General features: G+C 36.1%; 1 protein-coding gene across 1 annotated transcript; it reads right to left on the minus strand.

Annotated features, from left to right (window-relative positions):
• Positions 1 to 220: 220 nt before the first annotated feature.
• On the minus strand, positions 221 to 8,235 carry PEX12 (peroxin-12). Its single transcript, XM_023691177.2, has 10 exons — positions 7,989 to 8,235; positions 7,041 to 7,146; positions 6,790 to 6,938; positions 6,134 to 6,380; positions 3,107 to 3,216; positions 2,615 to 2,689; positions 2,225 to 2,311; positions 2,020 to 2,106; positions 1,704 to 1,841; positions 221 to 624 (listed from the first exon to the last, which is right to left on the minus strand). The coding sequence occupies exons 1-10, from the start codon at positions 8,094 to 8,096 to the stop codon at positions 553 to 555; spliced, it is 1,179 nt and encodes a 392-aa protein (XP_023546945.2). The 5' UTR covers positions 8,097 to 8,235; the 3' UTR covers positions 221 to 552.
• Positions 8,236 to 14,078: the final 5,843 nt, after the last annotated feature.

Genomic DNA, 14,078 nt, shown 5'->3' on the forward strand with positions numbered 1-14,078 from the left:
CAAACACATTTATTTATTTTAGTTTAACAACATTGAATCTAGAAGAAGAAGATCAAGGTAGAGTAGCCTAACCAGCACACGAGCCCAGGAAACAAGACCCGAGGCTTAACTAGAGCCTTGGGAAAGTGTAACCATGGGTCGGTCAGGGTCGAGGAAGTCAAGGCCAAGGTGTGACCAATCCCTAAAAACCTTTAAGTAAGAGAATATATATGTATAACAATTGATCAAATCTTATCCATATTCAAATTGCTTGAACTGATGGATCGATGTTTCTTGGTTTCCATAATTTCTTTAGAATATCTGATCTATTGACATATTCATCAATAATTCTCAAAATTTGGTAACCTTGATTATAATCCTAAATACCATATTACTAGTGACTATAACCAGTGATTTTATATCCCTATGATCTACACATTTTCAACCATCAAGAACATTATAACAACAAATTATTTCTTCAAGTTTGCAGATTTGACAAGAAGAAGAAGCCCCCCTGAATCCTGGAGAGGATGGCAGCCATTAATCCTTGCATTATTGTGTCCCTAAGGTTCTTCACATATCATGGAAGAGCCTCCTGATGTGATCAACATTTGCAGGCATTAATGTGATTGGGCAGCGCTTGTACTGGTCCAATGCAACATGAACAACACAAGATTACAACCATTAGATGCGATTTCAAACAAGATTACACGAGTAATGTCGCTAAAAGCTCGATCAACATTTGCTCAAACAAGAAGGCATACAAAGCGTTCATCTCATATTATGGAATCAATTTCCCTTCACTTTCTTAAATTTCGTTTGATAACAGTTTTGTCTATTATGTTCCGTAATATCCAAATTGTAAGTGATATTAGAAGAGAACAAATAAAATGTTAGTAAAAGGGTTGTTTACAACAGAAATGAAAAATGAAAATGTTATCAAACCAACACTTGAAAGTTTATCTGAACTAACCAGGGATGTCTCAAATGTGAGCTCTCTAGTTTGGTGGCAATCTAAAGAGCTAGCTTAAACAATAGCTCCCCGATGACCGGAGAGGAAAATTTATCACTTGCTATCTCCTTGTTTAGCACACTATAGTAGAAGAGGAGAACGAAGTATTGCTTATAAGGATGTGAAAATCTCTCCCTAGCACACACGTTTTAAAAAAAATCTTGCAGGAAAGCCCAAAGAGGACAATATCTGCTAGTAGTGAGCTTTGGTTATTATAAATGGTATCAGAGCCGGTCACTGGTCGGGGAAGGGTTAGACCCTCTCCATAGTAGACGCGTTTTAAAACCTTAAGGGGAAACCCGAAAGGGAAAGTCCAAAAAGGGCAATATCTGCAAGTGGTGGGCTTGGGCCGTTACACTTTCAGACTACAAAAAGTGCTCACAATTAGCCAACTAATTCCCAAAATCAATATCTCCTAAAAGAAGAGCTTCTCCATTTCATCCTTCTATGAGAAGAGTGATAGGATCTCGCAATTATAATAGGTGCCGCTCCCTCATTTGTATGCTCCATGTTCTTAGGTGGGTAATCTAATCAATACCTCAATTCCACCGGAGAATTCATGCAAGTATATATAAACTCCTCAAAAACTCTATTTTCTACCTCCTTACTCAGCAGTCAAATTACTCAAATAAGATTCATATATGAAAAGGTAAAAGTAAAGAGAAAAGAAGAGTTAAATACATGTTAGAGTTGACAGTAGTTACGGGCTTACCTGTGAAACATACTTGAAGATGCAAGTGTAACAAAAGACAAAGCCAGAAACAGTAACAACTGATGGATTAGCTCGTTTCTCTGAGCACAAAGGGCAAATTGTTCTGTTGGGCGGCAGTGGAATCCCTTCCTTAGCTACCTGTTCGTAACAACACTTCAGACCTCGTATTTGAATGGGCAATACATACTTATATACATGTATGCATATGTAACAATTTTATACACATACACCCTCACACATAAATACAAATATACTTTTTTCATAAAAGAGCACAAAACCCTGTGATACAGAGTTCAATTAAGCGAAAAGTAATTACCTTTGGAGGAGGAGGAGGTGGTGGTGGGGGATATACCGTTGGTGCAGACATTCGTTCCTCAGCAGATTGGTACCACCACTCCATCATCTAATCAGATAGTGTCACATGTCATTATGCAATGTAAAAATAAGAGGTTATCATATTATTAGACTATAAAACAAATATTTAAAGCAAAACATACAATATTGGATTAGTAAGCACTCACTTTGAAGAAAAACACTGCTGCAATTAGCCCGGTCTGCGCATAATCTAGCATCGTGTACATACAAGTGAGGATTCCTCCTTGTATTGCCTGTGTCAAACCATGTAATATGTTGGTATGAATAAAGTACCCTTCAAGCATAACAGATTGAAGAGTAAAAAAAGAAATTTACTCTACAAGTTGAAAAGAAACACTGTTAAACTAACAATGAGAAAATCCAGAGACTAATACATGCAGATTAGCCATCAAAACTAGTCGACCAGCCTCTTTACTCAGGAGTTGGCTGATGCCAAAATTCAAACCAAACAAGTATAATCATTTTGGATGCAATAATTGATCTCTTTTTCCCTGAGCAATATACTCTACTTTCAACAATTATCAAAGAAGTTATACCTTCAACCAAGGAGGGCCACGTAGTCTCTCACGCTCGTGGCTTCGTATCTTCGAAATTCTAGATGATGTGTCCATCTACCTTGATGTCACAAAAAGGGTAAAGAAAACAATGAATACAAAGAATGGGAAAAAAAGAATCTAGTAGAACTAAAAAGTGACAAGGATGCAAATGTGTGATACATTCAATCTAATAACAGAACAAACATTTAAAATGCATCAACTATTTTGCTTAATGTTCTCATAAATTATAAAAATTAAATCCCAGTAGTTGTCAGAATTCATTAACAAACTAATCATATACATGCATGTTCACCAGGTGCCACACAAAGACTGCAGAATAAAATAACTGAATTATAAAGCATCCATGATTCTATAATGTGTGAAACTATATAAAGAAGGGTATTTGATTTGTATGAAACAAAGTAGAATAATTATTTCTATTGAAAGGAGTTACGACCTTAAAAAACTAACAGTAAATAGTCAACGAATTACCAACTCTTGTCCTGTAGCTCGACAGACATGAACTCCAATGACCTGCAGTCCTAGTGAATAGAATCCAGTAGCATCCAACAAATATAACAGCTGATAAGTGAACGATAGACCTGCATCATCATCATAAAGATAGTCCTTAAAAATGACGTTCAGGAGTTCATAAAACAAAGATTAAGAAATATAGATAACCGTAATAGTATTTGACTCCAAATAAAACTTGAAGAAGTACCATTACAGAAAATAAATACAAAGTACTTTTCTCTTATATGAAACGAAGTACTTTGATAAGAGATATGAAATCATTCAAGGGATTGGATATTAAATGAACCATAATTCCTCCAATCACTAACATTCCAAAAATATTTTGAATGGGAAATCCAAAGCGAATCTTTCATATTGACTATATTCCAAATACTGAGCACATTTAACTCTCTAAAAATATGACTAACATATTTGCATATTTTGAGATAAATCGTAAGTCTGGTGGCAGAATAGGACATATTGACTCTCCTAATAACAGCAAGAATGGACATGGACACTCCCCACAGATAAAAGACTAGTGATTACAAGCTCCAGCTCCTGCCATACGACGTTCTTCCTGGACAATCTTTTTTTTTATTCCCTGAGCCTCATTGCCTACTAGTTGTTCGGAGCGCCTTGTGCACATGCATATACAAGAGCCCAAAAAGACACGAAATCGTATTAAACCAAAATTGATCACTAGTCTTCTCATCATTTTAATAAACTCGCTCAATTCCTTTATGACCAAACGATCCATAGTGTTCTCCTTCTTCAAGGAACGGGAATCTTAACCCTTGAAGATTTTTTTTAAAACAATAAACAACTTCTCATTGATATAATGAAAATGATCAAAAGTTCAAGGAAACAAACTCCCAAAGGGAGTGAAAAAGAAAAATAAAAAAATAGCAAAGACGACTATATAGAGAACAAGAACTTTTTGTAGACCTAACAAAATATGCCCCCTATCAGAAATGAGACTCTATTATTGACTTTTGCTACCATTTTGAGAAACTTGAGAAAACTAGGGAAGGTCTTCTAAATCTTTCGCTATAACTTTTACTTTGCACTTCATGTAGCTCCTAAATGAATAAATATGTGAATGAATGACCATTAAACTTCCAAAGAATTAGTGCAAAATTGGCAGCTCTTGAATGAAGACAACGGAAAGTCTTCTTGAAAAAAAAAACTATAAAAACTTGAAACTTCATGTTTCACTCCAAGTGCATATTAATACAACCTTGAACAAAGAGAACTTATTTAATAAATAAGGAGAACAAAAGTTTCATTTTCATGAACAATGTTGAAAACCAGAACAACTTGAAACTTGGGCTCCATGGAGAATAAAATCCAAATTCAAATTTAATGTTGTCATACAAGAACTTAGTGCAATCTTGAATGAAGACAGTCAAAAGTTTTATTGGAAAGGAAACAACTTCAAAACTTTAAACTTAATATTCCACTCCTCGTGCATACTAATGCAACCTAGAACAAAGAGAATTTTAATAAACAAAGAGAATAAAAGTTTCATCCTTATGCATAATGTTGAAAACCGAACCAACTTGAAACTTAGGTTGGCTGGAGAATAAAAGTTGGACTGAAATTTAATGTCGTAAAAATACCTAATAAAGGCAACTTCAAACAATGAAAGGACAATTAAATATTAAAGAGCTTAAAATTTTTCTCATAAACAAACGTCAAAGGCCAAAGCCTCATCAAAATTAATGCTGACATAATGCTTCACAGTCCTGGAATTGAGTGAATTAAGGCAGCCACAAACACTTTAAAATGCAATAAAACTAGAACAAATAAAAAGCAAGCTTCAAAGGACAACTTTAACCACTGCAGAAAGAGTAGAAAATAAAGTGACGCATGCATGGAGGAAACTTGAAAGACCCCTAAGTAAAAAGTCTATCTCATTAATCATGAAAAAACTTCGAATCACTTAAATAAGAAACTTCAAATGGATGCACGATTCTTCTCTGTAAATGAATAGATATCTTGTAACTGAAGATCACATGTCTCAATGAGAAATAAAAATTTGATGGGAATGGAACTTGAAGAGAACGGATAATCAACTGAAAAAGAGGTGGGAGGAATTAATAAAGGAGACTCTTGACCTTCATCTTGTAAAGTTAACCCAAAAGCGTCTGCAACTGAATCCTAAAGATTAAGAACAAAAACATTTTCCACAGGATGGAAATCTAGTTCCACACTGCTCTCGCGAACTACTAATGCCACATCAGAGTCATCCAAACAATGATGTGGAGGAGACCTACATGCAGAGGGGTCTTTTGATCGATGAAAAAAATCCTTTTTGTAAATGTTATCTCCATATCACCCAAAGAACTGTCAGAAAGAGTGCAAGAATTAAGAGGCATTTGCTGTGGGGTTCAATCAATGTTGCATCTTTAATGGCGGTTTGGTTAACCGCTGAAGATTTGAAAAAACACTGAACCCAATTCATATCAAATGCTTCCAGAAGCTTGAACCAGAGGAGGAAACAAATGGGCAAGAGCAAAACAATGATTGGGCATGCATTCCGATCACATCTGCATAAAGATTACCGATTTGATTTAGGAGCCATGGAGGGATTGTGTTTCTTGACTTACGCCATCATGATGAGACCTCCTAGGATAGCAAGCCACACGAAAACCTTAGGCATCTTGAGCTTCCAAAGGGACTTTGAAAGCTGGGGAAGGACATATGAACCTACTCAAAGGGCAGCAAAAAGAAACTTAATAGAAAATAGCCGACTCTTGTCAGGTTCCATGCCCTTCTAGCTTGATCTTCCACCCCACAGATGACTAAAAACTAGAAAAACAAATAATAATCCCATACATTTTTTTTCCAAACTGAACCAATCAATTGTTAATCAGATTTAAATTTTACAACTGATCTATGACAATCAAAGCTATAACTGGGATCACAAATTTTCTGAACACTTGTTTGCTCAAAGTATGAAAATACCACAATAACTTCATGTTGTTGGTGCAATGTATTTATTACCTTCACTACTTGCATGAAGCCATGGGTAACAAGCACCGACAATTTTCTGAAATTTGTTCATCACCCGTTCTCTTACTGATGCTTCAACTCTCGAAGTTCTAGTAGGAACAAGATCACCTCTTACATCATAAATTTCAGCATCATTAAACCTTTCATTATCATCACCCCATAAACTTGCTTGAAGCCTAGCCTCCCTTTCCTTATTGTAAATTGCGTGCAACTTTGACTTGAAATAAGGCAATACAACCTGAAAATTATATATTCATTGTATTAGTCGTTCAAAATGCAGTGTGTTGCAAGGAAGTCTAGTCTGAATCCACATGAAATACTGTTCATTTTAAACTTATGTTCATGAAAACTTATTAGTTATACACAAAAAAAAAAAACCATTCTGAAATCTCTATGGGGGCAATATGCTACAAAACAATCTTTAGTATCTCACATTTAGAGTCAATGCCCTTGTTTAGTGAGAGATGTATGCACAAAAGGCTGAGAGAATATGGGTAGTAATTAACATACTCATAGACCAACTAGGTTATATATAGAGAGAGATAGAGAGAGAGCTTAGTGTACAAAAGATCAAATTTTCCAAGCAGATAAACAAGAACTAAATGTCAAAAGCACAAAGAAAAAAAAAAGCCAGAATCAGATCATACCAAGAAAACAACAGAAAGAACTTTTTGATGTTTTGCCAATCCTCTATGTTGAGTACCATCTCCAGAGACTGAACGAGAATCTTCCTTCTTTACTTTTACATTTACACCTCTTCTTCTTAAGCCATAAAGAGATTCAGAAAACGAAGCATCTGAAGAATATGTAGAAAATAAATAATAATTAGGTAAATAGAAACTGGAACACCAATGTTCAAATTAAAATCTTGTGCTTTATGGATATAGCCATCATTCACCTGTAGTTCGTAAGCTGTGTGTTTCTAGAACCAGCATTAGCAAAGAAAAGAACTCATCTTCATAGTCTAACACCCTATGAAAGAATGGTCTTCTTAGAGCTAAAACCTGAAAAAATTTAACGAACCCAGAAGAATTTAAGCAATAGGACTAAACAACATAACAATATTACAGTGAGGAATGGTGTACAGACGCATGAAAGTACAAATAACATGCACAATCATGAATTCAGTAGGAGACTGATCAATACATTTCAATTTTGTAACTATGGGTTAGTTTCTCCTTGTGTTAACTTTTTTTTTTTCCAGGAAATCCGTGAGTATTCATGCCAACTTGCGTATCTTCACTATTCTTACGATGCAACTATGTGACCGTATATATTAGGTTGCAAAGGGTAACTTTGTAGGATATTAAATCCTAGCCTTCTCCTTTGTGTTAACATAACTTGGTCTGCAGCTTTCCTCCTCTCCTTTTCGTATGCCCATACTTTCAACCAAATAGTTTCTTATCAAAAAATCGTTGATGGTAATTAACCAGTTGTAAATGGTTAAAGAAACAAGATATCCTCTATCAAAAATCACTTTTGACACAAGCCATACGTCCTCTGCCAAGAGCCTTAAGCACACAAATTACAACGAAATTTTCAACCCTATACCCTATTCCAAATTAAGAGAAGAACATTACAAGAGCACGAAATGGGGAAATTCAATGAGCCATTCTCAACAAAATAGAACCCCACTTGTCTCGAATCAATACACAACAACACAAAACCGCAGATAACTTGCAACTACCAAGAAGAAGTCCAAATTCGCAAAGAATAGAGAACAACACCAAAACTGCCACAGAAATGGCAGGTCAAAATTCACGATTGACTAGTCTCCGACGAACGCATACACAAAATGGAAGTTAATGAAGAGATGGTTTGAAAAGAGAGAGAGAGAGAATCATACGCCGATGGAGTAAGTGAGAGCAGCACGAAGGCTAGCAGGGAGCTGCTGAGCGGCGGCCATCTCGAAGAAGGTGGGACGAGTCCCTTGCCCTCCAACCTGAAACAACATGGTTGTGGAATTTCTTTCAATGGAGGCTGTGATGGAACGCGGTGCTTCCTAGCAAAAAGTAGAGCTCGTGAAGCGAAAATGGCAGACTGTTCGCACAAAACATCGATGGAATCCGATTTTGATGAGTTGCAAATTGTAATCATAAATTTGATGCCTTTATCCATTGACGTCTTTTTCTTTTTCTTTTTTTTTTTTAATTCTAATTAAAAATTTAAATTTTTTTTTTTTTTTTTTTTTATAATTATTAACGGAAATAAAAGCATATAAATTTATAGTAAAAATAATGTTTTTTTAAAACTAAAAATAAAAATAAATTCGCAATTAAAAAAAAAAAAAAGAGAAATCTTGTGTTATTCTCCTTAAAAATAAATTATTGCTAACTCTATTATGGTAACTTCTCTCGAGCACGGAAATGTGATGTCTTATAAGAACTAGCCTTCTAGTCTTCTTATTAGGAGTGTATATTCAACTCGGACCAATCCAATCCGAACTATAAAGGTTGGGTTGGGTTGGGTTGAGTTGGATTAGCATTTCGGGTAGGGTTGGGTTCATTTTTCTGAACCCGAACTAAATCGGTTCAGTTTCGAGTTCGTAGATAAAACCTTCAGGTTGACCCGAGCAAAATAAAAATATATAAATTATGTTACGAACCTTTCCGTATTAATAGGTTTGTTGGTGCCTCAACCTCTCTAACAATACCTACTCGAGGGATATTTTTTTTTTGTTATTATTTTGTTTAATTTCTTTTATATTATTTTTTATTTTTTATTTTGTTTAGTCTAGCACTACGTCACACCATATAGCAATTAAAATATTTTATAATATTTTTATTTTTGTTACATACATCGTATTTAAACTAATCATTTTTATTGTTTATTTAATTTGTTTTTTTTTTTTTTTGTTATATACAACATCTTAATTTGATGATTTATTCTCATATTTTTCTTATTTAAACTAATTATTTTTATTGTTTATTTAATTGGAAGATTTATTCTCATATTTTTCTTATTCTAACCAATTTTCAATAAACTTCCTATTTAACTGTTTTTAGTTTTATTTTATGACAATGTTGAACTATGTTAATAGTTACAAATTTTTCCTTATTGTTTTTTATTGATTTTTTTATGTGAATAATTATAGATCGATTTGTGTTTGTTTGTGAACTTTTTAATAATTTTATCTAACATTCTATCCGAATAATTATAAAATTTTAAAACTTAACAAAAAAAAAAATAACAACTCGACAACCCAACCCGAAAATAGAGGGTTGGGTTGTGAAAATTTTCGGGTTGGGTTACTAATCCAACCAACTCAAACTTTTGGGTTTGGTAAAAAAAAATCCTTCCACCCAACCCAACCTGGACCATGTACACCCCTACTTTTTGTCTTCTAGGAGATCATAAAGCAGTCTTAGTCCCATCGTCACTCAATGTTCTACTTTCTAATCTATCAGCAGTATCGGATACAATCACTGAAAGCAAACCTCTCAATAAGCCTTGAAGAACGAATTGTCTTAGGATGACTTGTTTCCACTTCTTGCTTCTTCCTTCTCGTAAGATTCTGTCTTTCCTTCTTTCTTTAGGGGCCTCAAGTGCTACCGATTTTTCGATTATCTTTTAATTCATTCCAATAAGTAGTTTTCTCTATTTGGTTGAATCAAGTTAAACATATTTTTGTATCCAAATTTTATATGAGTGTGATCAACGTGTGCATATCAAAATTGAGAAAATCATGACTAGATGAAACGTTGTTCATGATCTCCTTAAAGGGAAAAGTCTTATGATAAGAGACGTGGAACACCCGTAGTCAAAAACCAAAGAACGAACACAAACCCTAGACTAAAATTGGATTAAAAAACGATGGTGATGAAAATCGTGCACAAGCTCCATCGAGTTATGTGATAGCCAAGCTAGCTCAGGCATATGCGAGATTAAAAGCAACGATGGTTTCAAAAGTGTAAGAGATAGGGTCCGTTAGGTAGGGCTCCTAGTAGAGATATTTAGTTTACCCATGAGACCGAAGACCCACCTCGAACGGGGTAGGGATTCGCATTTAGATAGAGAATAAGGGAGGAAGTACGAAACGTTTTTTTTTTCTCGCTGGACAAATGGGACCGGGGACGGAATTATATTTTTCATCGTCATTCTCATCCTCATCCCTCACCCCACTCAATATAAATATATTTTCAACATATATTTAAAATTATATATATATATATCAACTTCCACTTCCCAAGGTTATATACGGTAAGCCGTTGTTATTTTTCTCTTGCTTGCTTATATAACGTCTCTTTCAAAAATCTCTCTCTGCCCTCGCTTTCTAAAACCATCTCTTAAAACCGAGGCCAGAGGCTCGAGCATACGTCGCTTGGCCGTAGGCGACGCAAGAACGAATTGGCTTAGCTCACTTGTCGTTGGAAAGCGAGTGCTGCACAATCGCAAGTCCGCTGTCTTTAAAAGTGCGATTGGTATATGTATATGCATATGCATATGGCAAAGGTAAGTCTACTAGAGTCGCAAAAGAGTGAACATACAGGTCTACGTAACGTGTATGGCCAAACATGTAACAACCCTATTTTTCTACTACAATAAAATCACACATGCATGACATGACTATTTAAGTGCGAAAACATTTATAGGGCATTTCACTCTTTTACAAGGGAAAGCTCATTCACCTATTGATTGATTCTTTCTCCTCCTCTACCAGATTGAACTCAAACACTCAGTCTCTTCTCTTTTCTTTCCCTTCTTAAACTGTAACCTCGGTGAAGAATCTTTGCTTTGCTTTTCTTTCCCTTCAATGTAAACAAGACTCAAGAGTTGTTTACGAGCTTCACTCCGCTGAACCAATATTCTCTGAGCTACTGAACCGAGATCACCTTTCTTGTTTGTTATTACAGTAAACTCCTGGACTATGACTGATGAACCTTCTTTCACTCCTTGCCCTAAACCGTAACCTGACGAGAAAGAAAGAGAAGCTAAGCTCAATCACCTTTATAGGATAGTAAAGAAAAGAGAATTGAAAGACTGAAGCAAGACAGACAAGATTCTTTCTCCCTTATTTTGAGGATGAAAAAGTCTATCTTTACCCTATTTTGAGGGATAAAAGAGAGTCAAGGTAATTCATTATTAAGGAAGGCCGAAACATTAATTTACAGTCGAGTCCACTGTCAGGAAAGACGAAAGAGAAAACCTGAACTGGAACCGATATTATAGTCTTTGAATGAAGGGAGACGACACGAAAGATGAATGAGAGTGAACTGGAAGGAAAGACGAAACTCAAGAGGAATGAGACAGAACAGTGAAAGAATGAATTAGCTGCTTTGAAAGACTCAAGCAAGAAAGACGACTTATGAATGAGAGTGAACTACTGAACTTGAAAGTGTTGAAAGGAAAGACGAAAGATGAATGAAACAGTAAACACGACTTATTCGTTAGAGCTCACTGTCAGTCAAGACGAAAGCAAGACAAGATCTCCTTTACAGTTCAAGAATAAAGGGAGACGAAACAAAGACAAAGACTCCTACTTCGTTCACTCTTTTTCCTGTTAGGACCATTAATGAATAAATTCTATCCCCATATAACTGTAAAAGTTCGTAATCGGTTTTTCCTTAACAAAAGCAGCTTCAATAAAAAAAATTCTATCTCATGTAACTGTAAAACCTTGTAATAGCTTTTTCTCTAAGGAAAGCAGCTGAAAGAAAAGAAATTCTATCCTCCCCGTATTTTGAGGGATAAAAGAGAGGTATTTAGGGCCGAGGTAATTAATAAGTAAAAGTCAATCCTATCGAAGAATCAATTCGACTTAACTGTAAGTAAATCCGAAAGATTCCTTCTTGATCTTGATCTTCTCCTCTCGATTCCTTCTTCCTCTTTCTCTGATTCTCAAGATTCATTCTATCTTTACCCTATTTTTTGGGATCAAACTCTATCTCTCCCTTATTTTTAGGGCTATTTTTTAGGTAATTAGGATGAGAATGAGGTCAAGCTCCTGAGCTTATTCTTTCTAGTCTCATTGCTCTGCTCATCTCCCTCTGGGTCTCATTGCTCTGCTCCTTCACCGATATGACACTTTACAGTAGTCGAGTAAATGAATGAAATCTTCCCTTTTCGAGTCTCGCTGCTTCGCCTTCTTGCTTGTCCCTCTTCTCGTCTCGCTGCTTCGTTCGCCCCTCTGCCTATCGGTCTCGCTACTTACTCCTATTAATGAGAGTTCACTCCTATTGAACTGTAAGAGAAGAGATTCATTCGACTTAACTTCTTAACCTATTTATTCAGCTATTCATTGTCGGAAGTCAAGACTATCGAAATGAAAGAAAGATCAGCTCATTCACCTTCTTTCATTTTCTTCTTCTCTTCTGCCTGAACCGATATGACCTTCAAACACTCCTTATACTCTCTTCCCCCTTGAGAAATCTCTTTTTGTTCTTACTCGAGTTTGCCGAAAGGAGGTTTCCTTTGTCCCGCAACTCTCTTTTTTCTACCGTATGTAGCCACGTCGAGTATAGTATAACTGAGTGTAAGGGATGACCACCCCCCTAGCACCCATTACTGGTATTCTTTTCCAAAAGCAAATAAGTAGGGTCCGCGCTTATCCCAAGCCCAATGACTCTCTCTATCTAATTCGGAAGTAATCCCTGTAATAATCTGAGCCGTCTTGTCTTGTCACCATGCTCCTACAGAATGATTTGAGAGCTGAATGCTTTCAAAGAACTTAGTGATCTCACATTCTTTTAGTTCTCACAGTTTGGCTGACTTCTTGTCTACACCTTTCCGGCGCTCTTGTCCTTGTTCCTCAAAGGGGAATTGAGTAGAAATGCTCCGTGTGTAGAATCAAAGGGTCATTCTGTAAGAACTTGTTCAAAGCATGATCTTTCTTCATCTCATTCCACGTAATTGAATTTGCATCACCGTCACTTTCTTCTTCATCTACTCTATAGTGTAATAAGAGATCAATCAAGCATTAAATATAGGATGTTTATTCGTAACTGAGCTACGTCAGAGTTAGAAAGGGGCATAGGAATAGCTATCGGGCTACAGGCCAGCCGACCCTCCTTGATTCTAGTCAAGTTGGAGATGTAGAAATCCCATTCATTCGTTCCTTCAGTCACAGAGAAATGGGAAATGGCAGGCTGAAATACCAAAAACTACGGAGATAGAGGCATGATCTACTACTACTAATAAATGGGTAAGCCCGCCCGTGGTTCAAGTCTCGCCTCTCCTTAATTCAAGAGCTGGTTGTTCAAGAGAGAGCTTTGAGTCTGACATTATTGTTTTGAGTCTGTCTTTGCTTCTCTTCCTCCATGATTCCGGAAGACTGACCGACCTACTCTTGACCCACTGCATATTCACCTTCCCTGGGATGAGAACATCTTTTTTGTACTGGTTATTCAACTCCTGCTTGATCAGATGGTTGGCTTGGAGAAGAAGCGAGAAGAGTAATTTGATCTAGGGCAGGCAGTTTTGGGTTGAAGAATGTGATTTCCCCTTTTCTTTACTTGAATCCCACTTGGCTTGGTGAAAGAATCTGATTCCTGGCTTGAGCTTGAAAATTCTCCATCTTCATCAAATCCTCGTATTGATTTAGATTGCGGATTTCGGTTACTGTACTTTCTGGATTCATACCAAATCTACCATAGAGCGAGTTCATTAATAGCTTGTAAACAAATGTCATAGGCTCATGACTTCTTTTCTTAGTTTCTAGTCTGATTTCATAGAGGTCGTAGATGAGACCTTCGAAAGTACTTGACTGATCCTCAAACAAATATCCTTTAAGAGTAATTCTATGGTAACCTAAATCCCGTGCGAACTGAAGCTCTTCGCTATATCATACTCATACTCCAATTGAATTCATTTCCCGAAAGATTCAAGTACCAAATTATTTATCCTTATATGGCAAGAATGGTCGTTCTATATGGGACATACAACATAGGCCTCAACAATTCTGCGAGAATATTAGGGTGTCCATAAGGGTTTGCTATTC

This window comes from Cucurbita pepo, chromosome 11, assembly GCF_057944985.1.
Source record: "Cucurbita pepo subsp. pepo isolate OVF chromosome 11, ASM5794498v1, whole genome shotgun sequence".
NCBI lineage: Eukaryota > Viridiplantae > Streptophyta > Magnoliopsida > Cucurbitales > Cucurbitaceae > Cucurbita > Cucurbita pepo.

Excerpts from the sequence above, each read along its gene's own strand:
- PEX12 (XM_023691177.2), bottom strand. The coding sequence starts at position 8,096 with ATGTTGTTTCAGGTTGGAGGGCAAGGGACTCGTCCCACCTTCTTCGAG. Across the intron at positions 7,147-7,988 it reads CTCTCACTTACTCCATCGGC|GTTTTAGCTCTAAGAAGACC; the intron begins GTATGATTCTCT and ends AAATTTTTTCAG. Across the intron at positions 3,217-6,133 it reads GCTTCATGCAAGTAGTGAAG|GTCTATCGTTCACTTATCAG; the intron begins GTAATAAATACA and ends ATGATGATGCAG.